Below are 26,503 nucleotides of genomic sequence, written 5' to 3'. Positions count from 1 at the left end.
TTCCAAATTATAGGAACAAACTAAAATATGTCGTTTACTGGGATTATTTTATTAAATTTGCAATCTAATATTCTCAACCTTCACCTTTATAAGTAATCAAGTGGTTTATTTGTGAAGAGCGGATGAATTGTAAGTAAGAGGTCTTAAATTCAAAATCTTTCATTTATAAAAAAGAAATAATAAAAAAAGTGATTTATTTGTAGTACATTATATTAATAAGTAGCTTAAATGAAGAAAGTAAAAGGAGAAAATAAGAGCGAAATCCAAGTTACAGAATAATCTTCTGGATGCAAATTTGGTCATTCAAAATTAACACAAATTTCACTCGTGCTTTGTAATTTATACCCACCATATAAATGTAACTTATATAAATGCTATACAAGCCTTGAATGTTATTCCCTTTTTTTGTTTGCAAAAAGAAGCAAAAGAAAACTATTTGTTCTATTCTTTTTTTTTTTTCTCTAATTTTTGTTGTCAATTTGGTAACCTTTTTTGCAATTTTCAGTAAATTTCTTAGAAAAATACAAATATATTAGTTTTTTTTTGCTTCTTAGGGATAAAAAGCGTTTTTTTTTCTTTTTAAAAAATTTCTTGCCTTTTTTTTTCCAGATAAGTGCATACCAAACAAAATAAAGAAGTTTATAAATAGCCTAAACATCCAAATATTTCCCCCAGAGCCCCAAAATCAAAGTCAGAGATCAAAAGAAATGAGTTTTCTTGCAGGAAGATTAGCGAGCACAGAGGGTGCCTATTTCTTGCAAGAATCCAAACAAGCTGTGACCAAAATCATAGAGAAAACCAAGCCAAAACTTCCTTCAAATTCCATCCAAAATGAACCATCATCATCAGCTGATGTTCTTCCTGAGGTTTTGAAGCATTCTTTGCCTCCGAAGATCTTTCAATCTTCATCAACACCAAATTCATCATCTTTTTCATCACCTTCCAAATGGGTTCTTCAAACTGACCCCAAAAGACCCACTTCTGCATCTTCTGATGCTATTAATCCTCTCAGGGCCTATGTTTCTCTTCCCCAAGTCACTTTTGGTCCCAAAAGGTATAATGTCTGTCAAAATTTTGAATAGTTCTTGTGGTTTTATCGATAATTTGGAACCTTTGTTGGCTCTGTATGTGTTGTTTCTATTTGAATCAATCTGGAAGCTTTTTTAATTAGTGTTTCAATTTGCAGATAACTGGGGGACGAAAAAAGAGAAAAATTTATTGGTCAAGATATTGTGTTTACTGGGGCATATTGAGTATTTTCATGACTGAATTGGAGTATTAGTCATGGTTATTGATGGTTATGATGATATAATGTTGCTAATCAGTTTGGAAGTTGAGTAGCTTGGTTTGGTTCACATTTAGTGATCAAGTAGCAGGAAGGGAAAAACCTGTTTGATTGAGGTTTCTGTTCTGTTCTTTTGATGTATCTGATGAGTTTGACGTATTAAGGTTTCTGTTCTGTGATTAGTCTGATGAGTTTGAGGTACTGAGGTTTTGGTCTGTGAGGCCCTGTCCCGTTATTTTAGGGATGCATTTTGAAGTCAAATAGAATAGTTGGCTCAGTTGAATTCAGCGATCTCTGCTATGTTACTTACTGAAAAATCTTCTAATTGTAGCACGCTTATCTTGTATTTACTGCCACCATAGTGTTTCTTTGTTTTCATGTCTGGATAGTATTTATTAGTTTTACCAAGTGTACTGCAGGCCTTTCAAAGGGAAATATGTGTGGTGAATTTAAGCCACTTATTACTTTTCTGCTTATATGAGTGTCTTCGAGTCAATTTTCCAACTTTGCTTGTACTTTTTTGGTGAACATGTGGTGAATATAACTTATACCATGTACAGAGAAACCGAAAAAATTCATGAAGATAGTTCACATGTTTCTGTTTTTTCTGTGCATACTACTGCTAATGCTAATAACTTCAAAAGTATACTGCACAACTGCAGCTAAGAATAGCTATTAGTAAGAGCTTTTATTTGGATCAGTGGAAACAGATATTTGAGAAATGAGAACTACTGTTGATGAATACTGACTCGCTTGACCCAACCATGATCAATGAAGTTGAGAACCATCTACTTATCAAAAAGTTAAAATTTTCAATTTATTACTGTACTCAACTTAGCTACTTGTATTTTCGGCACAATTTTTTTGAAAAGACAGCTGTGAGTGAAACTTTGAAGTGCATAGAATGACTTATGTACCTTTTCTATCTTATACTGCTTGTTGTTTATGTTGTTGGGAGCATTAAAAGGTTGATCACTGGATGGCATGCAGGTGGCAGTTACCCACTGCAGAGAACGCAGTTTTAGCTTCTACTGCGAATGAGTTACGGCGTGACAAGTACACACCTGTTAATCCTGAGAAGTTGAAGGCTGCTGCTGCAGGGCTATCGCAGAGTAAGACTCACGTTTCTTTGGATGCTTTTAATTATTGAACCTGAAATTAGTTCTTAATAGATTGGAAATGATTGTAGCGCATGTTTTTGTGTTGTATATACTAAAATTTGATTATTGCTACTATCAAGATAATTTAGTCAACATTGATTCTCACATCTAGCTTCTTCACATTGGATTTTGCTTATCATTTATTGCAATTAAACTTTGCATCTGACTTGGTGAAAACATTACAAGGAAAACAAACTTTTATGTTGCTGATGTCAAATCATTATGTTACACCTTGTCATTACAGGTAGCAACTATTTTTTACTCTTCAGGTGATTGAGTACTTGATAGTCCTCCCATATTACAAGACATGAAATTCCACTTCTGTTTGAAATTAACCCTGTATAACATTAGGTGAATTAGCAACAAGAGATGGATATTGCAAGACAGATTTGACAAACTAATGTGGGACAAAAAGTATTTCAGAGCAGAGCATCAAGGTGCAAGCGAGATCTAATGCATCTCTTGTGGGCTGTATACTATGTAGGATAATTATTCTGTTGTCAATTAACAATAATTCTTTCAGATAGGACTATTACCTGCATACCTAGCAACAGCCTGACCTTGTTTTTCGGCTTTACTCATTGACATGCATGGTTTGTTTTGCTTATCTCAATCAATATTGCCCCATTTGTCTCTGGCCCTTTTTGGAGTGCAAGTCTTGAGGCATGGAACAATATGTGATATTTAGCTAGAAAGTTAAACCTAACATATGAATGTAGTTTTGGCTTGTAATAGATTCCTTCATTTGTTCAATTTTCGGCGACCAGATTTCCTCTTGGAAGGAGATGTTCAGTTGAGAAAATGAGTTGCAAATGGCATTACATTTTAGTAACTAGAGTGCTGCATTTATGTGTGTGTTTGTTGAATATAACATAATGATATTCTTTTATATGCTTTGTGACTGCTAGAAGTTATGCCTATGAGAATTGCACCTATTTTTCTTGAAACCGAGTAGACTGGTATTTTTGTTCCTCTGACTGCAGTTGGAAAAGCATTTATGGCTGCTACTGCTATCGTATTTGGTGGTGCCATCTTGACATTTGAGCTGGCAACCTCTAAGCTTCAGCTGCACACTGTAAGCACATATTTCTCAAGCCTTTACCTTTGAGAGAAGATAGGTAAATAAGATGCTATTGGTTTGGTCAATTGATCTCTAATGCTTAGCATTTACCATCGACTAAACAATTTTTTTAGAGTATTTTGACTTCTACATGATTCCTCGTGCCTATGTACTAGTATATTTAATTTCTGATGTAATTAAGGTTTGAACTGCAGCTCTTATCTTCAATGCAGGATTGCATTTCAATCATAATTTGGACATGCATGAACAAGCTGGTAGGAAGTAGGAGCTCCTTAGGTCATTGTTACATACATTAAAGACCTACCGAAAGGAGTTCCATATTTTACAAGAGAGAATTTATTTTCATGCCTTGCTTCACTCCACCCCTCCACCCAGCCACCGCCCTTAGTATGACTCTTAGTTTCAGCAAATAAGCAGGTACTTTAAAAGAAATAAATAGGAGAAAGAACCATAATTGGACCTAATCAATTATTTGTTAACAAGAGTAGCACAATATGAAACAAAGTTGCAAGCTACACTCAAAAGATGTTGACAAATAAATGATCTTTCGGCAGTATCATTTTTTGAAATATATGCACATACACAGGTTCATGACAGGACACAAATGTACTGTGTCTTATATAACGATATTTGAACTCTCATTTAGCTCCATTTGGTTTCCTAATGTTTGGAATGTGCCTTAACTGGCCTAAGTCTTGCTCCTAAAGCTAAAGTTAATTCATTTATGAAATCTATTCACCTTAAAAGGTTATCGTAAAATTGATCCTCCTAATTCATCAGCTTGACACAAACTTTTCTAGTATCTTACAAATCTAATTCCACCTCTTCCGTAACAAGTAGCCTTCAAGATTTCTTTTTGTTGATCATTGTGATGTATGTATTCTTTCTTACCACAATAACTATGAGCTCCTTGAGTTTGACAGTGATTATGCAGACCTTTATTGAACTTTCTGAAAAAATTACATTGACTTCTGTCAAGCTTTTTTAGTTCCACATTTCTTCATAAAGACTATAGACAGCGTGTTAAAAGTTAAAGGACTGGGTGTTTTATTAAAAGTAAGGTCAAGGTTAGTGTAAGTTTAAAATTCACAAAAGGTCTATTGAGGTTGATGGTACTTAAGGAGTACAGGAAAGTTACTATAAGTTAGCCCTAATGTTTTAAGATATGAAGTAAACTTTGGAAATCTTTATTCTTTTGATGAAAGTGGAAACCTTGAAATATTGATAAAGGCATTTCATTAAAGTTTTGTTGCCCCGTTGTTCCTTTAAAACTTAACATTGAACTAAGGGTATTCTGTTAATCAAAATAGCAGAAAAGAAAAAAAGAAAAATCACTGTCCAGTAGTGCTTTAATTATTTTTAATGTATTTAGTAGTATCATATGCATCTCTGCATTGCTTGAAACTACTGTTCTTTAAGCTGGAGGATTTAACTTGGGAATGAATTGCAATAGAGAGGAAGAATGAAATAGTCAAGCGTCGCCTTGTTACTTTTATTCTTGGTGTTGTTTGTCTAAGCTTGATGCGTTCACATAAACAATGCAGAACGATTAAGTAAACAGCAAGCTATTAGTACACCTAAGGATTTCCCTTAAGTAAGTGCTCTGTTACTGCTTCTTTTTGGTTGTGTAACCTGAGATTCTCATGATGCTATATCTTGGCAGTCACATAGTGACAATTTTAAGCTGGTACAAAACTTTTTAATAAACCATAGTATGGAGGACCAAATAGTTCCTTCAGATAACTTGGGTAATTATCTTTGCAGCTTTTTTCATAACATGTACACGTCCCTATTTACTCAGGCACCTGCTTATTTATGTTAGGCATGTGTAACAGTATCAGATCTGTTACTTTCAAAAAACATATATGATATTGGTCATCGTGTGTTTATTGTGGATAGTTAGTTTTCATCAGGCATTCTTAATACTGTAAAGGTGAATCATTTTTCATTGTGATCTGAAAAGCTGACAAGTAGAAAGTCTTACTTATTAATTGATTAAAATAGGAAAGCACTGAAGGAATGGTTATCAATAAGGTTCATATACTTCAGCACAATGTAATCTTTATGAGACAGTCCAGTAGCAGTAGTAATGAAGTGGTAGCTTAAACTATTATAGATCATCTTAAAAACAAGATACTTCTTTCTAGCCCATCAAGATATGGATGTTTCAGAAGGTGGCGATATCTCTCTACCTCATCTTCCGAAAGTTCTCCCTGATGGTACCACTGCCCATTTGCTGCCTCCTCGTTCCCATCCACTACCATTCTACCTCCTAGCTGCCATTCTCCTCCCCAAGTGATCATCTTTGGCTCTCAGACTCACTCATTTTGTTCTTCCCACATGCCAGCTGTTTGAAATTTGACCCTTCCAATGTTGCCTCTCCTCCTTACCATAACCCCATTACTGCTGAACACCTCCCACAGCTCCAGCTTCACACACCAGTTGCCCATCGCCCTTCTCCTGCTGTGTCCACCCAAAGCAAAATTGTGTTACAACCTCCCATATCTGCTTGCTGTTTATTGCTTTTCTTTTCTGTACCTTTCTGTTGGTTTTGGTGGTTGGATGCTTGGGTGATGGGGCTATCGACAATGTCATCGGAAGTTAGCAAGGATTTGGGGGTCAAGAAGAAAGAAATTAGGGGCTACTGGTCCTGCTCTCATTTCTTTGGTTTTACTATATGCATCTTTAGCAAGAAAAATGGGGTATTTAGGACAGTTTGCAGCATGTGATTTCTTAATAAAACATGGTAACTTAGACCATAGGACGGCAGGTAATTTTTGTTATTTGACCTTAAGTCGGTTCTTTGGTAATTTTTCAAAATTCTGCTGTTGGAAGGGCAGTTTGGCGAAAATAGATGGCAATGGAATGTTGTTGATTATTTGATTGTTATTATGATATCTAAGGAGTTTGACGCCAAGTGTTATCTGTAGTGACAGCATTCCATTACAAAGTTTCCAACCTTCATGAATTTGCTGTTTATGATTTTTAGATTTGGTATGACTTAACACATGCTGTTTAGATCAAATATCCCCTTGAATCAACGACGGAATACCTTTTTAAGGATCAAATAATAACATCCTAGTTGATAGATCATAATGGAAACTGAAAAAGATGGGTTGTCAAGGGCATAGTATGCTGGATTGGTGGTTATGGATTAACTTCATTTGCCTCGACAAATTTGCCATCTCTTCCTTTAAGATAAATGGGTAGTGTCATATGGCTCTAATTTCCTATCATGGTTTCTGCTCCTGCTTTCAAGTGACAATGCTGTAATCCTTTGACAGAGTGATGACATTCGAACTAAAGGCCAGAATTTTATACAGCCAAAATTCGAAATGGTCAGGGAGCAATTTTCTCCCATAAGAACTTGGGTATGTTGAGTTTTGATATGAATCCTCTAAATCTCTTAAATTGCATGTTAGCTGCTGACTTTGTGCAAGCTCTAATTTTACCTGATTCCAGGCTGAAGATACCTCAAAGAGATGGCATCTGGAAAAGGATGAAGCATTCAAAGAGAATCCTCTACTGAAGGAGCTTTCTAAAACTTTCAGTTCTAAAGCCAAGTGATTCTTTCTACTTTGTCTGTTGTTTAATTATGTGCAGTAGTCCATGCAAGTAGAATTTTGTGATCTGGAATTTGGTTATTGTCATGATCATTTCAGCCTCAATGCCTAGACCCCTGAATCCAATGCTCTTCAATCTAGTCATTATTCTGTTGTAGATTATACGTTGAAGTTTTAGAAAAAAATTGAGATTGGACTGCTTTGGAAATTAGAAAACAAAGACTTTGGAGGAGGACAACTGTAACATATCTTGTTTGTGTGTTTCAAGCAAATAAAAAATGAAGATCATAATTTGTAAGGACTTCTCAATTTTTCTTGGAGTTATTTCTAACAAGCCCCTCAATAAAGAAGCCTCTTCCTCAAATTGCCCCCCAGAATGTTTAAATGAACCTATACGCCTCCTGGGCTATTACAAATTTCCTATCAGGTAAAATTGGGTTAGGGAGCCCAACTTCAGGCTGAATTTGTCCTGTTGAAATGCACAAGGTCTCGATTGACAAATTACTTTCCTCACGTATACATTTCACATGAAAGTTTTGAACAAATTTTTAGATAAATAAAATAAGTCAAGATGAATTTTGGATAATTACACTTATTATAAAAAATTTTGAACTAATAAAATATGGAGTACAATGTGCTTAACGATCAAATTTTTTTTAGAGGGTTTTGCATTTGTAACAAAGATACAAAAGATAGTAGCCAGATACTGATATTTGAAATAAACTTGAATTATTATCATAAAGACGCGCAAAATTAGAATTCGTAGTGATATTGGGAATAATTAGATGTGGTTTAGAACGTATTTCTTCAAGAGTATAGGTAATTAAACCTAAAGCCTTGTGACAAAATTTGGTCCCTTCATGAAACTATGTGCTTTGCATATCACTGATTCGACCAAAAATTAGGCTTCCTATTCTAATTGTAGTTGATTGAGAAAATTACAATAGCTTAGGTGGTGAATTGGTTCAATAACATATTCAGGGGACAATATGAGAAAGAGTCATTTTTCAAGAGAGTTTATTACAATTAACCCTTTTTCTTATTGTGTCACTTTCCTATTCTCTTGAAATTCTTGAGATTAGAGGAAATAGAGAGATTGGATTACTTATTTACAAAAATCTCCAAATACGGAAAGAATGACTTCTCTTTTCTTGCATAATTAATAAGTCGTTCTCTTTTCTCAAGTTTTTTCAACTATTCCATTTGTTACGCTAAACAATTCATGGTCTTGAATAAAGTAATTTTTCAATTCTATAGCTGTATTTCAATTACCATGGCATAATCCCTATAAAAATTGGAATCACGCTATTACGTGTTACAAAATTGAGGATGGCAGTTCAACTTAGAAAAGTTTCAAGGGAAAAGTTGATGAAAATTGAATTATTTGAAAGGATGTGCTTTTGAAGAAATCCTATCACATGAACTTGTCCTTTTGTATTACCAAATTGATAAGAGGTAGGGTTGCAAATGAGTTGAGTCGAGTCGAAATTTGATCTAATTGAAACGAATCTTGACTTAATTTTACCAAACTCAAGCTTGAATTCGAACTCGACCTCAAATTTGAATTGAATCGAGCTCGAGTTTGAACTTTAAAAAATAAAAATAATTATTTTATTTTCTAAAAAATGAATAAAATAGTAAATTTTCTTAATAAACAATAAAGTATTAGGGATATATATGTAATTTTACTATTAAAATAAAAAATAATTATATATATATATAATCGAGTTGGTTTCGTAAGCGAACGAGTTGAGTATGTTTGAACTCGACTCGAGTTTAGTGTTGCCGAATTTGAGTTGAATTTTAACTCAAATAACTCGAGATCGACTCACGAGTGGCTTGACTCGCATACAACCCTAATAGAGAGGTATTCGTGTTTCTTTTGTTCATCCAATTAAAGATGCACTACCTATCTCTCCAGAAGTTCATATCTTGAATAATCTGTAAGTATCAGCTCTTATTCCACCGCCTCAAATTAGTGCAAGTTAGCAATTGTAAAAACAAAGACCACAAGCCTAATAGATAAAACGACATTGACTAGTATAAATAGGCTTTATGGTGATTAGTTTAGAGCAAAGTAAGGGTATGTTTGATAAAATTGAAATATGAAAACTGAAATCTGAAATTTGAAGTTTGAATTCATAAGTTATTGAATTGTTAAGTATTAAATCTAATACATTTGAACGCATATCACATTCAGTGATAAGTGAATAGCTTATCACTTAATTTTGGGAGCAAGTTTTGCCTAGGAAATTCAGTGCCACTTAATTAATTCAGATGTTCAATTTTTGGTTATCAAACGGTTTGAATATGTTAAGATCTAAATCCATTAAGTTTAAATGCTGAATTGGATTATCAAACAAGAGCTTAGTTTAGTTGGCGTTTGGGTTTTGTAAGTTTTTAGCTATTCTGAATTTGCTTGCTGATCTGTGCTTTATGGACATAATAATTTAGTGTCAACATTTTATCCTAAAGTTATGAGTGTTATTTGTGTATTTTATTTTACGCCTATCACTTGAGAAAAATCAATGAGTGCTCAACAAGTGGTATCAAACACAACAGATCTTCTATTCAATATCTTATATCACTTTCTGTTTCATTTTTTATTATATTACCATTTTTCTTTCATATATGTTGTATTTTAATTCTTTTTAATTTTTTTTAAATTCAACAACTATTAAAGAGTACAGGGAGCGAGAGTATCAGAGCACTTGTATCGTTTTTTGAAGTGGTAGGCCTAAAGTGAACTACACAAATCTTTCCGAGAGACTTCATCATGAGTCATAGCCATCAAATATGGGGCCAAGTGTTGAAAGAGTTCAGTCCAGAAAGCTTTTCTTGCATTTGGTTGGGGGCCTCGTACATGTATTGCAGGATTGGCAAAAGTTTTGCTATTTTGGAAGCAAATCTGTTGGCTCTGGCAATTATTCTGCAATGCTTCTTCATCGAGCTTTCACCAATGTTTTCAGAACCGGACCGGACCGGCCGGTTCGACCGTGAACCAGACATACCACCGTTCCGGTCTAGTATCAAACCCGGAAGTTAATGAAAAATCACTAGAAACTGATCGAACCGTATGAACCGTTAAAAACCGTACAAACCATAACCGGCGGTTTTTAAATTTTCAAACAAAATGTTAAGAATGAAGCTGCGCAAATTCAAACCTGGGTCTCCATGTTCACATAAGACAATCTTACCACTAGACCAACAAGTTCAATTTGTCCTAAGAATTCTACTTGACTAAAAAATAGATTAAAAAAAATGAAACCTTAACATTAAGAAAAGAAACAACAGACGCACTTTTCTTTCAATCCATCACTTACTCGGCTTCAGGCTTTTAGGCCAACGGCTCCTCCAGTTCTCCTCTTGAATTTTGTTTTTCAATTTTTTCTTCTTAACCCTTTCAAACCCAAATATCCACAACAAGATTTTCTCAAGCCTTCACCATTATTATCAGACTATCGTCTTTAGCAGATTGTAGACAAGTTGGAAATTTCAACTTTCACATGATATTTGAGACTCAAGAGCTTTTCCTATTTTCCATCATCTTGGTAAGTTTAATTTTTCCCTTTTCAAGGTTTTGGTTTTCTATATTATTATCTTTAGCCCATTTTTTTGCATTTTCTTCTTTTTTCTTTTCATCCGTTTCCCCTAACTTTTGTTTTATTTTTATTTGATTAATTAAGGATGAAATTATGAATCATTAATTATTTTGCAATCATATTTGGAGAAGCTATTTTTTGGATGAAGTATTAAATTAATAAAATTAGACATGGATGAAGTATCAAATTAATAAATTTTGTATCAATGATTGTTATGTTTTTTCTATGTTGTTTATTGTGTTTTTATTGCTTTTTCTATGCTGAAGTAATTAGTTTACCGAACGCTCATTCATCTTGAATTTTACAGGTTTCATTGAAGCAACAAAATTAAAGACATGTTAAAGTTGATTTGTGAAAGTTGTCAAACAAAAGCTTAAAAAAAAAAGTGCCAAATCGGATCACATGTTTGTATGTCTTGGTAAATTCGTAAATGGTAACCTCAGGATTCCATCAATTGACCATTTATTTACACTTGCCGCTAGCGTCGTTAGAACCATTAAATTTATTGGCACAAAATTGACTGTATCTCAATTGATGTTTGTTTCATTTAAAGCTGGTTAGAGTTATTCTTACTCGAAAGTTTCATTTATTCTATATATTAGATTTTTTTTATTGATTGGTAATATAACATGTTAATTAGTGATGTTTAGTAGCAATTAATTTTTTATGTGTTTAGTTGTATCTTTGTTTTTCAAAATTTTTTGGTTTGTTTTTTGAGTTTGAGCAATTAGATTTATATTTTTATAATAAAATTTTAACTTTTTCAGGTTAAGTTGATGAAATTGTGAAGGTGGTGTTGTTGCTTATCATGCCACTGATGGAAGTTTGTTATTCAAATGGTTTGTCTTGAATATGAGTTGGACTCTTTTATGAACTTTTTTAAGGATTGTAAAAGAATTTCAATATTTATTTTATTTATTTTTGTGTTTTTATTTGTGATAATTGGTGAACATTTTTTATCTATTTATGTTTGTAATGAATTTATGAAAACTTGTGAATTATGATATTTTAATTATGTTTATCATTCTTGGTTTTATGTATAACTTTTAGGAAATTTGTTATTATCTCAACTTAAATTTAGTTATGTTGGTGAATGCATTTTAGAAACTTAAGTTATCAATAACCATGTTAAATTGTAGTGTAGAATGAAGACCTGTAAAGTACTTAACACTAAAGTTGCAAAAAAAAAAAAAGCAGAAAACAGTTGAACCGGCCGGTTGGACCGGTCGGACAGGCCCCCTCTCCGGTTTGCTGGCCGGTCCGAGTTTAAAAACATTGTTTTTCACTATATCCTGTTCACATGCTCCCATCTAATTGATATCAGTTAAATTAGAGTATGGTGCTCCATTGATTTTGCACACGCTGTAGGATGAATACATAACTCGAAATTCCTGATTTAGATTTAATATTGCTTATAAGTAATTTCGCTATTATTCTGTAGGTTTATAACTTAGTAAATGAAATATTCCTGCAATTTAAATTTAATGAGTTTTGAGAAAATTATTCAAATATTTTGTTGGGTTTGTTGTAGCTCAGAACTGGTTTCAAAGGTCAAAAATCTCGAATGATGCTAGGAAAAACGTAGCCAAAGAAATTTGAATTTAAAACTCAAATTTCAAATTTTAAATAATTTTCTCTCTCCTTGAGTTAATCCAGATCGTCTATCCGAATATATATATAGATATATACATATATATGATAAAAAAATATGGCAAAGAACAAATAATGAAAATGGCTTCATAGCATGGAATGTAGATAACCAATAATAATAATAATAATAATAATAATAATAATAATAATAATAATAACAATAATAATAATAACAATAATAATAATAACAATAATAATAATAACAATAATAATAATAACAATAATAATAATAACAATAATAATAATAACAATAATAATAATAACAATAATAATAATAACATAACAATAATAATAATAACAATAATAATAACAATAATAATAACAACAATAATAACAATAATAATAACAATAATAACAATAATAATAACAATAATAACAATAATAACAATAATAACAATAATAACAATAATAATAATAATAATAATAATAATAATAATAATAATAATAATAATAATAATAATAATAATAATAATAATAATAAAGCATGGTATTCAAATACTATTGCAAAGTAAGCTAGGTTTAACAGAAATTATTTTCTAGTTTTCAGTCATAATCTCCTAAACCACGTTCTTAATAGATCAAATTTACCAACATTATTTGATTAAAATAAAGGGGTCGAAAGAAAATAAATGACCGAATGGTAAAAGATCAATGAGAAACTCCTAAAATTATTACCATGGAATTGTCTACATAAAAATTTTGAAGGTACAACAAATGCAGACCCGAGATAGGACAACAAATAAAGTTCTTTTTTTTTTTGTTTGAATAAAATTCTTTTGTTTATATATATAAAAGAACAATTATTTGGTCAATGAAGTAAAGAAAGCTGAAAGCATAGACAAGGAAACAAAAGGGCAGACAGGAAAAAAATTGCACGTAAAGTCGAACAGAAACAAAATCCAAAAACTGATTTGCCTGTCATGTTTGTTGGACCAATTGTCATCAACTAGCCAAAAAATTTTAGAAAGCAACACAAAGTAATTGGTAGAAGTTATATCAACAAGAGCCACCACAATACTCATGACTCATGCGTAATCGTACAATTCAAAACCGCCTCTATTATAAATTATCTGTTATCAATATTATTCTCTATTAAATACTTCTATTCTAATTGTCTTTTTAAAGAGAGATGTATAATAGTATACGAGAAATTAATATAAGCACAATTCTACTTTAATTGACATACGATTTATACGACAGAGATAAATTAAAAGATGGCACAATTACTGATTTTTAATTAAGAGTTTCTATTCTCATGTCTATCACATTGCGCATATTATATCTGTTTTTGAAGTCATTTTTTTAGATGAATCTTATCCATAGTCACTTTTTATGTTTTAGAAATTTACTTTAAAAATGTTTTCAACAGAATTCTACGTGATAGGCGCCACACATGTTTATATTTTAAAGTTATTCCACAAACTTTACAATGGAATTGAAGTTAATATAAAATTTCACATATTCTTTGAATATGGATAAGACAGCTGTAATTGATTGTCCCTTACATTTGTCCCTTACATAATGCTAAAGGCAAATTATTTTCAGCATCTTTTTGTTGTATTTTCTAAGTTCAAATCAATGACTAATTTTCAAGGTTAGCATAAACTGAATCAGCTGCAGCAAGTTGGTGATGGTCAGACCAGCATGCTTGTTGTAGAGGAAAATAGTGCAGCAGTTGAAGTTAGTGCAGATACTGACACGAGAGTCATGAAGAAGAGGTCAAAATCAATGCAAAACAAAACAAGATCAAGCAATATCGAGAGATGTTACTTGCTTGTGAATATCGAAAAATGGTCCCGTCTATGAGGTTAGTCTGGGGTTTTCTGTTGTCTGATCGTTGGACACAATGTTGCTTGTTTCCCAATCAGTGAGTTTAAGAATTGCTATGAAAAATTCAGTTGATTGAGTTTAACCACAAGGTGGCCCTGAAATATCTAGTCGATGAAGATTGGTCCGAGACTTGTCTGATTGATTATGATTGCAAAGACAGAGATCGGTGAAGAATCCTGTCAGTTGAATTGTGATTATCAAAATTACAACGTGAGTTGTCAATAAATTGATATCAAATTGTGCGGTGGAAACAATCTATTTAGGTGCATGAATTATTGCAACGAGAAAAGTATTTGAAGATGAAGAACTAGTATAAAGTGATGTTGGTCGAATTTATAAGGGAGATTATTGTTCGTGATTGTGTTTAAACCTGATCCAGGAGAGAGTTTGATATAAGAGAGACAATGTTAACATATTAAATGTAGAACCCAAAAAATTCTACCAAAATTTGTAGGACATACATTTCATAAAATCAATGTATATGGAAAAGCAATTTACACACATACAAATATATGTGGGGGAAGAGGAAAAATATTGATAATGTATCAATAATCACACATAATAACAAGGCAATCAAATTTTACCTTTTTCAATTAACAACAATATTAAACTCCCTATTTATGGACAAGATGATTTAGTAAACAAGCCTTATAATTATAAGAAATTTCTTACATCTAGAAATTTCAACAAAGTACCTACCTCTAGAAAAGTAAGATGCATTTAAAAAGTTGAACGTTGGAAATTGCTGAATACCCGAGTTTAGATAGGTGACCGTGAGAAGATGATATAGTCATTTAAGGATTCTCAAGTCTCTTTGTCCTTGAAATTCAACCAAATTTCTTGTGAAAGCAAGGCCATGTTTGGATTTCAATTTTCTAAACAAAAAATTTTGCATTTTTCTCTAACACATTTCTCAATCACCTTTTTATCTCACATACATCAAATCTCTACAGTACATTTTTCTATAAAAATTCCTAAAAGTAGCAATTCAAATGGACCTAACTTTATAGGTGACCTAGGAAGTAGTTAAAAAATTTGAAGTGGTAGTGTGAAAAACTCTTGGGATATAATTTATTCCGGAAGTTTCAAAGAAGTCTTAAAAGTGGAAGGATTACTCCAATACTAGGAAAATGATTTTAAACTTGATAGGATTCTAAAATCAAATCCAGACGCCTTTGTGCTACCATCAATGGTGAGAATGTCACAGGCAAATTCTCACTTGGAGTTTACATTAATCACATTATGCTTGCAGCTCCTTAAAATAGGGTGGCGAGGCTCAAATTTCCTGCCTTTATGTAATTGTTTTTGATTATGTAATAAACTGACCTTATTTAAAATAAAAAAACCGTGTTTATTATGTACAAAAATCGTAATATTAACAACATCGTGAACAATGTGAGACTAAAGGAAAATTATCTGCGATCAATTTTTGAAAAATCCATTTGAGTGTAACAAATTTTTAGACAAGTCTACATTGCAACTGAAAAATTATTAATTTTAGCTATGAAATGAATAAAATGCGATGCAGCATAAATTAGTACTAAATTGTCAGAATGGATTTTCTTAGCATCGTTGTACTCAAGAACTTCGATGCACTAATTGGAAAGTATAGAAGACAAAAGAGAGAAACTCACATTTTTATTTCATTTGAAAGTCTTAATTGGCGAAAAAAAATTTTGGGGTAAGAGCATATAAGCCACTGTATTATATTTGAACTCTAATTCTCTATTTATTGCTTGAATTTTGATGACAACTGCCAGACAGTTTGTAAGAATCTATGTCTATGTGGCAGTTTCTTGCCTTAACTCTAGAATCGATTATTTTTTCGAACTCTTAAACTTCTGTAAAATATTAAAAAAAGAAGGCCCCTCAAGTAATAAGTTGATGTACTAAAACAAATAGTATGGTATCAACCTGATTAACGTTGAAAACCACCTGCCACCCAATGAACAATTCTTTATTTTTCTTTGACATCACAAACAAATAGTATGGTATTAACCTGATTAACGTTGAAACCACCTGCCACCCAATGAACAATTCTTTATTTTTCTTTGACATCACAACTTTGGTAATTCTGGAACATAAATCAAAGCCCAAATTTTAAATTTTGTTCTTTGGATGTCGTAAAGATAAGGGTAAATTATATACATCTCCCCCTTGTAGTTTCGTCTATTGCCACATGACCGCTTCTAACATTTCAAAATATCCACTTCATTTCTCCTATAATTTTACGTAAAGTGAAAATTTAACGAAATATAGCCTATGTAATGTTGTTAATTGAAATTTCAAAATGCACTTCCTTAAATACTAAATCAATCGACGGCTTAATTGCCTGGTATAAAAGTATTAGAGGATTACGTGAATAAATGGAAAAAATCACTGGAGGACAAAGTGAATATTTATACATACCATAAAGGGGTGATATGGAAATTAAAATTTTATCACACTTGCTTTTAGAGCGCGTTTAGTATAAATGTCATAACCGATTGTGTATTCTATCCATTTGCTACTTTACATAAAACTACATGGGGTTATGTGGCTATTTTAAAACCTTAGGGAAATCATCTAGCATTATATAAAATCATAGGGGGTTATAAGTAATTTACTCTAATGATAACTTTCTTCAACTTCCAAGTGTAAATATGAATGCAAGCTAGAGCAGCTGAACGCAAAAAAAAACCTATCATCTACAACTCAATAATGGAGACAGCCTACAGTCCTATAGCTGTACTTCGTTCTTGTATTCTTTTATACTTTCTAGTGCTTGCATGGAAAGTATTCAACTGCGCGTGGTTAACTCCCAAGAGGCTGGAGAAGCGGCTGAAAGAGCAAGGTCTCAGAGGAAATCCTTACAAATTTCTCTATGGAGACTTCAAACAGATTTCAACCTTGCTCAAGGAAGCTCATTCCAAGACAATCAATCTCTCTGATGACTTATTCCCAAGAGTTATTCCTCATCTCCATGAAGCCGTCAAGAAATATGGCAAGTACTATCTTCTTTTCAATTATGTGATGCTTTCTTTGCAAACATTTCATGGATTTCTTCAATAATTGTAATCATGTTTCAAGATTTTTTGTTTTGTTTTTGACGAATATAATTTTTTGCTTTAAGTCACACTTAATCTTCCATCTTAATAAATTTTCTATTTAGGAAGTTTCAAATAAACAATTGTTAAGTGTAATTGCACCAAACAATGTATATCTCTAACCTTTCTAGTTGAAAATGGTATAGTAGATAGTGAATCTTGAAAATAATATTATTTATGTGATAGCGTGCCTCTTGTTATAGGCCTGTCAACCGGGCCTAATGAGCCGGACTTTCATAAGTTCAATCTCAACTTATTTAATTTGGAACATTTTCGGGTTTCGGGTTATGAGTTTCGGGTTCATAAATGTGAAACTCATACTCAACTCACATAATATTCGGGTTGTGAGCCTTAATCGGGTTTAGCCCAAACTCACTTATTACTCCTTAATTTTCTTAATATAATTACTATATGTGACGCCCCGAAAAGAATGAGAGTGAGAACCCGGAAATTTTCTAATTTTTTAGGGTTTATTTTATTTAATCGCCCGCCTTTTCTACATTTTCTTTATTAGAAAAATTCCCCAGATAATTTTATTGAGTAAATATAGTTTTAAAATGATTTTTCTAGTATCGGGTAGTTTTTGAGAATTAAGAGCGTATACCGGACGTGGGACCCACTAGTGCGATAAGTGCTGTAAATGTGGTCCATTTGGAGTAGCTTTGTATACATGATTTATATTACATGGTCTTATGAGATAATTAGGGGTTTGGTTAGTTCATTAATTCTTGCAAGACAAAAGAAATGAGATAAGCTTGGAATGGACACATGTTGCCTTGTGATTGGAGCTTGGCATTTGACTAGTCTTTCTTTACCTTTACTAAATCAATTTTGACCAAAATTTGTCTTTCATTTTCACCTTCTTGGCCGGCCAACTCTAGAGAGAAAAGAAAGAGAGCTCTTCAATTTTTGCTCCCTTTTCTTGCCCAAATCTTGTAATCCAACCATTTATTTCTCAAATTCCTCCATAAAACTTACTTGCTAGGAGTGATTGCAGTGCTTGGTGGTTTTTGTTTGGAGGGAGAGACTCTCATCTACCTTGTATCTAGTGTTTGTAAGGTAAGTGGTTAAGAAATTGTTTCCTTGTTGGTTATGAGGTGAAATTTGTAGGTGTGGTAGTTGAACAAGTGATTTTTTGGATGATTTCATGACTTATGGTGAAGATTGATGACATTTTCTATTTAATCATGAATTTTCTGATTTAAATGATTCATATGTTGTGGCTTTGTATGATGATTGGAAATGATATTGAAGGAAGCTAGAAGGTGGAAAGTGTGGTTAATTACAAGAAATTTCTGTTTTGGAAGGAAAATTGGAAAACTAGGTTTCATTGTTCTTCATTCTGTCCGGTTTTATTGCACCATGTTAGAGGCCGAATTGGCCTTGGCTTAAAACATGAAAGTTGTAGGAATGATATTTTAGAGGTGCCTACAAAATTTCAGGTCAATTGGAGTAGCGTAGCTTGAGAAAAGTCGAAATTACTATTGCTGTTCTGGTTTTACCCGAAATTGAGAAGTGCGTCTGTAATGGGTTGTTTTGGTTGGATTGCTTCCGAATTGGTTGTTGAGGTCTTCTGATGAAATGTAGCCCTATTTCTTAACTTTCAGCTGCTTTTGGAATTTCTGGATTTGGACTTGGATAACCTGATTTATGATGTTTCCGCTAGAATGCGTTCTGTGAGTCTATTTTTGTGATTCTGGTATAGTATCTTGCATCTTTGACCTGGTTACACTCGAAACTGGGTTGAGTGACCTTCTGTAATATTGTAGCCCTGTCTCTTAGTTTCGAAATGGTGGGTCTTGTACCTTCATCCGACGATCGTAGCGCCTTTAGTGCCATTACCGCACAATGATGTCCAAACCTATTTTTCGATGTTTAACTTTCAGACTTTTTTTTTCCCTAGCTTGACTTGTACTAGTACTACTTGGAACTTGCTGAATGGCTATTGGATGAACTTGTTGTTATGTGTGTACCTTTGGGATTGGCTGAGGAAATAATGAAGCCTTGATGGCTGGAAAAGTTAGCAAAATCAGGGGAAGTGCTGTCCGAACTTTGAGGGGACTTGTTTGCATTGAGTTTGTGATCTAAGACTTGGATTTGAGCAAGGCAATGTTATATGATGGATGATTTCTGAGCCATAGAGGTGAGTGACCCTAAACTATTTCCAAAGTACTTGTGAAATGTTTCTTGCATTATTTATTCGATTGCATATCATGCATGCTTGAATGTGGATTCATGACATGATTTGGCTTCAATGAGTTCTGGGAAAGTCTTGTGCTGGACACCAACGTCTCCACCTTGTTCATGGTTCATGTTCATGTTTATCTGGAGCTCAAAAAGGGGCTCCCTCTCAATGTTAATGTTAAATGATCTATTTGAGCGTTGAGTGTTCAAGTGCAATGATTTCACCGGCTCACGAGAGCACTAAACGGACATTTGATCTCTGAATCATGACATCATCGAAATCATCGAAATGCAACATTGTGAAATATATTTGTTTAATGATTTTACTGGTTACTCGCTGAGCTTCTAGCTCACCCCAAAAAAATATTTTATTCCCCTCCACAGGGCTCGTGGCGAAGGAAGGACTTGTTGTGCTTATTCACGTGAATGGATGGCCTATATTTTGTACAATTTTGGATTTGGAATTATTTTATGTATATTTGGGATTAGTTTCCGCTGCATTTGTGACATGTAATTTGTGGAGAATTTAATGTAATATTTGAGATTTATATTGTAATCTGTTTGAGGAATGTAGTGAGTGAGTGAGTCCCGGCGAGAGTTGGGCAGGCGACCCGCCGAACCCTCTGGTTCGCCTTAGGGGGAGGTGGGGCCGTCACACTATAACTATTAAGTTGTAAAACTAATTTAACATTTACAAAACTATAATATTAAAACTAAACATCAACAAATAATAGTTCTTAAAAAGTATATAATAAAAAAATTTTCAACAATATTTATATTTAATTCATTCAAAATGCATGAAAAATAGTAATAAAACATGCGATCATAAGCCAATACATCTTTAAAAGTTGAAACTTTTTTTTTATAATCTTGTGATTTGAATCCAAACATGCTTGATGATTTGTGTTTGTAGATCAAAAAGAAATCAACCAATACTATACCAACACAAAAATTTATTCAACCAATAAAAAAAGTTAGAGATTCAGTTATGCATCACAAATATTGGCTCTCAAGAAAGCTCATGGAAGAGTCTTTAGATGTATTTTTATATTTTGTAATATATATATATATTTAGTATTTAATAATAATATATTTGGATATATAATTATACATAATATCAAAATATAAATATTGTATATATATACAGATAATTAAAGGGTCGGGCCTATATCGGGTTTGAACCTAATAAGACCCAAGCTCGGCTCATATTTAATTCGGGTTAGGCTCAAACTCAGACCGGCTCACTAAAATGTCGGTCTCATCGGGCTTTTTGTCGGGCCGAATGAGCCGAGCTCGGGCTGGCCCAACCCCATTGACAGTCCTATCTTGTTAGCATGTTGTGTTTACATCTACCATTGTCGTGCTTACATTATCTCAAAAAATCAAAAGAGATAATTGTTAAGACCCTTAATTCGAAACTTCAGTCATTTTAGTTTTTAAACAAGGATAATTTTAACATTTTTATGGGCTCCACTACAAATAATCATTTTCTTCACTTTGACACTTTAATCCAAATTATAAGAGGATTATATTTATCTTTTGAAACTAGAGGGGATATTGGTCGAGAAGGGGATTAGACTCAAATATGTTACTTATACATATACTTTCATAAGAAATTGACTAAGTTTGTTGCATGATTAATCATTACGAAATATGTCCCAAATTTGACCTATTTTTTATCATTCAAATATTTTGAATAAACTAAACATCAAAATGTTCTTGAAAGAATCATTTTTTAGTATGTTGATCTACGGATTAAAAGAAAAGTAATGACATAATCGGACAATTATTCAGTTATAGTAATTTAGATATAATTGAAGGAGGGATCAACAGAGAGGATCCCAACCAAGAGGCGGTAGTGCAAATTGCAGCAATGAGAGTTGAACCTTGGCACATTAGGGCGGAGGTGTGACATACAATGCCGTCTGATTTTCAGCTACTGGCAGGAGTTCATGAGGTCAAGTACCTCCTAAATCTTGGTTCCAACTTCCAAGTTCTAAGTTTTAACATCATCACGTTTTTAGAATTATAAAAGAAAAACATAAAGATAGCATCATAGCAATACTAATGCAGAGACAAGGAGGTGCTTGATAAGTACACGTTTCAAAAAAAGGAATGAATTTCAATTTGAATCATATCCATTCGTAATGTTTGTTAAAAAATTAATCAGAATCAATTAATAGGTTTCATAAACCATTTCTCTGGTTTCATGACTTACTTTTAAGGAGTAGAGTTTCATTTATTCATTATTTTTTTTATTACAAAACCTATTGCTGTAAAACTACCAATTACTCCAAGGGTTTTTATCAAATCCATTATTATTCCATAAAACAGTAAAACCTCTATAAATTAATAACCTTAGAACCATACAAATTCTATTAATTTAAAGAGGTATTAATTAATCGATAAATTAATAAATTATTAATTTATCTAGTGTACTTACAATTCAAAAAATACTCATTTAATCAATGAAAGTTCTATTTTATTTTATAAAAATATGAATTATTCTATTAATAAAAGGAGGCTAAATGTCTAAGCAATATACATCAATTCATATCTACTTAATTTGCAAGTATAATTTAATTCTATTAATATCTTTAGTATACATGCATAACTGTTATGTGGAAGGGAGCACTCAAAACATCAATATCTTTTCATAATTTTTTATTACAATATCAGAATTCAAACCCAAAACTTTTAGATACAATAAGAAAAATTAGGGATGAAACTCAAGTAGATTTAAATTTTAAGAAAAAACAACAATAGACTCATATTTTAAGAAAATATGATATGTAATTATTAATTTAGAATATGAATGGGACCAAAAGGTTGTGTAATGTTTTCCAAAACAAAATATTATCTTATTATTTGATTAAAATTATTAATTTAACTTGTTAGGCCTAGTCGGGACTAGAAAAAATTATTATTTAATAGAGGTTATTAATTTATCGAGATTTTACTTCATATTCTTAGTGATAGTGACGGCTCCTAAGTATCCTTGATTTATGATGTTTGTTTAATTTGAGTTAAAACAAGTGGTAAATGACTCTCAGGTAAGAATACATACATATGGCTTGGACCAAAACTGACAGTGGTGATCATGAACCCTGAACACATAAGGGAGATTACCATCTTTCAAAAACCTGGTGATACTCCAGATACCAAATTGTTGGTACAAGGGCTGGTGAGCTATGATGGTAATAAATGGGCTAAACACAGAAAACTCATCACTCCCGCTTTCCATGTGGAGAAATTGAAGGTCTTCCCTAATTTTTTCTGGTTTATTTAGTGAACTATCACTTCATTTTTTATAGGATCTGTAAGGTAAGGTTATCATACCAGGAATGTTGGAAAATTTATTATTTCATTGAAATGAATGAGTTCCCGTAATAAAGTGGTAGAGTATCAGATTAAGCAACAAACAAATAGGGAAATTACTTGTAACCCCTTTGTACTTTAGCATAATAAATATCAAATGATCCCCTTAAAGTTTCAAAATATCCACATATAAAGTGAAAATTTGATGAAAAAAGTCTTCATAGCATAATTAGTTGAAATGTTAGTATTACCCATATGTAAGTAATAAATTTAATAGGAGTCTATTCATTTTGTACAAAATTATAGGGGGATTGTACAAATAGATGCAAAACCATAGGGCATTAATTACATATTTATGCAAAATCATGAGACGAGTTAAGTAAATATTATAATTTCATCACATTTAAATGCGTCTTGGTCAATTGCCATAAATGGAGATGCGTTCGGGCCATTTTCTCCATAAGGTTATATGAATATATTAAAATCTTAGGGGATCATATGATGTTAGAGAAAAACACAGGATGGTTGTGAGTAATTTACCCAAACAAATATGATATCTACAGACAAAATGAACCGAGGATTCTTGCCAGGAAAGTAACATTTCTTAAGACTTATTTTCCCTTGTTCGGTTTTCTTGCCTATAGCACATGGTCCCATCATTTTGTACCTGTGCTGGTGAGATGTTGAGCAAATGGGAGGAGATTGTTTCGACCAATGGCTCCTGTGAGTTGGATGTTTGGCCGGATCTTCGAACTCTGACTTGTGATGCAATTTCACGGACAGCATTTGGTAGTAACTATAAAGAAGGTACGAGGATATTTGAACTTCAAACAGAACAGGCTCAATACCACCTAAAGGCTCTAAAATCAGTATACTTCCCAGGATGGAGGTAAATGTTATTTACTCACGGCATTCTCTGTACTAAAGAAACTTTTGACTTCAAATTTGATTCTATTGCATGGATAGATCCCTTTACACAGTTAATGTAGTTGTGATACATAACCGTTTGTTGCTTGTTGTGAAACTGTGTTTTTTCAAAGGTTCTTGCCAACAAAAAGGAATAGAAGAATGAAACAAATTGCAAAAGATGTTCATGAATCTATCAGGAAAATTATAAATGCAAGATTGGAAGCAATGGAAGCAGGTGAAGCTTGTGCAGATGACTTATTGAGTATATTACTCGAATCCAATTCTAAAGAAATTGATTATCATGGAAACAAGGGTTTTGGCATGAGTATTAGAGAGGTTATTGAAGAATGTAAGCTGTTCTATTTTGCGGGGCAGGAGACCACTTCAGTGCTGCTTGTCTGGACAATGATCTTATTGAGTAGGTATCCAAACTGGCAAGCGCGTGCAAGAGAAGAGGTTTTGCAACACTTTGGGACTAACAAGCCAGATTTGGATGGACTAAATCACCTAAAATTGGTAAGTACTCTTTACAAATTACAAAAATCTTCTGATGCTTGTGTTATTAATCTTCTGATGCTTTTTCAGTATAGTTTCTACTGTTCTAGCCACCAGCATATATAGATGTAAAATCACCTCAAGCTCTTAAATATGAACACTCTATATAGTTTCTTGATAAGGGAAAAGAAATACTTAGCTGTAACTAATATAGCTTTGCTAGGAAGATCTTAATTTACTTGCTTGATTCGTCTTTATTTGCATTCATTCTTCGGTATCAGAATTGAACTCTATGAAGTAATCATGTCCAGCGAGGTCTAAAGAGTTTTGCTGGGAGGTGTTTGGTAAGCGTGTTTCAACATAAAAAAATGGGTTTCAATATCAATCACACTCTTATATAATGTTTGTTTAACATCAATCCGAATCAGTTTATGGATTTTATATAACTCTTCTATGAGTTTCATGATCAACTACTAAATAGTAGGGTTTTATTTAGGGCAAATTCCACTTTATCCCCTGTGGTTTAGCATTTTTTATATAATCTCCCTATAGTTTCAAAAACTATACATAACCCCCTTATGGTTTGAATTAATGTGTCAAAGTGACGGGAATGATCATTCGTAACGGAGCCACCTAAAATGTCAAAAATACTCTTATGTAAAGTTGAAAATTATTTATTAATCAAGGGGAGTTATGTGGATATTTTGAAAATCATAAGGGGGTTATATGGTAAAGCATTAAACCATAAGGGGGTTTATATGGTAAAATATAAAAATCTTATATAATAGTTATTTATGATAAATCAAAATTAGTTAATGGATTATATAAAACCCTTCTATGAGTTTCATGATCAACTATTAAACAATAAGATTTTACTTATCCATTATTCTTTTATTACTAAAACCTATTACTGTAAAGTTTTTCTATAAAATCCATAGCCATTGCCCAATTCATCATATTCAGAGTGATAATTGTTGCAGAATTTGAACCAAATAGCTCCTTAGTGTGGAATTGTTAAAACTTTAGTAAGGATTCTGAGTAATTTATTGTATCTGATAGGTCACCATGATACTACACGAGGTTCTCAGACTATATCCACCAGTACCTGAATTGGCTCGAAAAGCCGCTGAAGAAACTCAATTGGGAAATTTAACTCTCCCATCTCAAGTGCAGGTATCATTGCCAGCAATGTTGTTGCACTATGACCCTGAAATATGGGGGGATGATGTGAAGGAGTTTAAGCCAGAGAGGTTTGCTGATGGAGTCTCAAACGCAACAAATGGAAAAGTTGCATTCTTCCCATTTGGTTGGGGACCTCGCATATGTATTGGCCAAAACTTTGCTATGTTAGAAGCAAAAGCGGCACTAGCTATGATTCTGCAGCGCTTCTCCTTTGAACTTTCACCATCTTATACACATGCTCCCCGTGTAGTTTTAACTATTCAGCCGCAGTATGGTGCTCACTTGATTTTGCACAAATTGTAGTGTCGAATACGCAATTTGCTGCTGTTTGTGTATTAGCTTGTGTCTGATAAATTTGTATTTCAGATGTATAAGCTGGTTGAGTTTAGTACAATTGACTGTGGTTATTATATTTCTTCCACAATTTGATATGTGCTTTAGACGGCATCGTATTTATGTATCAAATTGATGTACATAAATAAAATTTGTGAGTAGGTCTTGAGGCCAAAGAACAATAATACTGAGGATTACGACTCGAATTATGGGAGCGCTCTTTTAAGGTGTTTTGTTTGTGATTAAGGCGAAGGTTTCAAAAATTGAAGATCTAAAGTTCAAATCCTCCTATTCTCTCTCCGCTCCTTAAGTTCCACCCGTCCTCTACTAGAAAATTTTGTTTTTAAAAAAAGGTGTTTTAAATTTCATGTTTGTAGAATTGCTAAAGCTGGTAATTTGTAAACAAGAACAATACAAAGCTTCTGCTTCTTGCCAAGGATGGCACCAAGATCAAGAGGTCAATTTATTCTTTTTTAATTTTAAAGAGGCTTGTTTGTAAACCTTGAGTTGTTAAAATTTTATTTTTAGCAACAAAAATTCATAAGCTATCCTCACTATTTATTCTTTTTCTTCTAAACGGATAATTCCAGATATTTATCTCGTATCCTTCCCATAATTTTTTCCTAGTTCATAAAGAAAAACAATGCAAACTTCGTTTTTACTAAAACATAAGACCAACTGATTGTTTCCATGGGCAAAAAACACTTCCGTTGTTGTTGTTGACTTTTTTTCTTTTTCTTTTTTTTTTAATTTGGGTTGACTGCAGGAGATTTGAGCTATGACCAGCCTTTTGGTGCACTATTTGTTCCAATAATTCTATTACCT

The 26,503-nt window shown here is 32.7% G+C and overlaps 2 protein-coding genes across 3 annotated transcripts; both read left to right on the top strand.

Annotated features, from left to right (window-relative positions):
* The first annotated feature begins 690 nt into the window (after positions 1-690).
* On the top strand, positions 691-7,327 carry LOC113770818. The gene is made up of 5 exons (XM_027315406.1): positions 691-1,054; positions 2,276-2,397; positions 3,429-3,520; positions 6,811-6,897; positions 6,989-7,327. Exons 1-5 carry the CDS (start codon positions 708-710, stop codon positions 7,091-7,093), a joined length of 753 nt encoding a protein of 250 aa, XP_027171207.1. The 5' UTR covers positions 691-707; the 3' UTR covers positions 7,094-7,327.
* Positions 7,328-12,683: 5,356 nt separating this feature from the next.
* Positions 12,684-25,648, top strand: LOC113772096 (cytochrome P450 CYP72A219-like). 2 transcript variants are annotated; one of them, XM_027316642.1, is made up of 6 exons: positions 12,684-12,701; positions 16,926-17,154; positions 22,495-22,700; positions 23,404-23,648; positions 23,800-24,184; positions 25,223-25,648. In XM_027316642.1, exons 3-6 carry the CDS (start codon positions 22,542-22,544, stop codon positions 25,646-25,648), a joined length of 1,215 nt encoding a protein of 404 aa, XP_027172443.1. In that variant the 5' UTR covers positions 12,684-12,701; positions 16,926-17,154; positions 22,495-22,541. The 2 variants fall into 2 exon arrangements, with proteins under 2 accessions (XP_027172443.1, XP_027172442.1); XM_027316641.1 differs by lacking the exon at positions 12,684-12,701 and having other exon boundaries at positions 16,872-17,154.
* Positions 25,649-26,503: the final 855 nt, after the last annotated feature.

Source organism: Coffea eugenioides, chromosome 5, assembly GCF_003713205.1.
Source record: "Coffea eugenioides isolate CCC68of chromosome 5, Ceug_1.0, whole genome shotgun sequence".
Taxonomy (NCBI): domain Eukaryota; kingdom Viridiplantae; phylum Streptophyta; class Magnoliopsida; order Gentianales; family Rubiaceae; genus Coffea; species Coffea eugenioides.
This window is presented reverse-complemented; position numbering and strand designations above follow the sequence as displayed.

Bases quoted from the DNA above. Each gene is read 5' to 3' on its own strand.
- LOC113770818 (XM_027315406.1), top strand. From the start codon at position 708: ATGAGTTTTCTTGCAGGAAGATTAGCGAGCACAGAGGGTGCCTATTTC. The intron at 2,398-3,428 runs GTAAGACTCACG...CTCTGACTGCAG, and splicing joins TGCTGCAGGGCTATCGCAGA to TTGGAAAAGCATTTATGGCT. The intron at 6,898-6,988 runs GTATGTTGAGTT...ACCTGATTCCAG, and splicing joins TTTCTCCCATAAGAACTTGG to GCTGAAGATACCTCAAAGAG.
- LOC113772096 (XM_027316641.1), top strand. From the start codon at position 16,872: ATGGAGACAGCCTACAGTCCTATAGCTGTACTTCGTTCTTGTATTCTT. The intron at 17,155-22,494 runs GCAAGTACTATC...AATGACTCTCAG, and splicing joins TGAAGCCGTCAAGAAATATG to GTAAGAATACATACATATGG. The intron at 22,701-23,403 runs GTCTTCCCTAAT...TCTTGCCTATAG, and splicing joins TCCATGTGGAGAAATTGAAG to CACATGGTCCCATCATTTTG.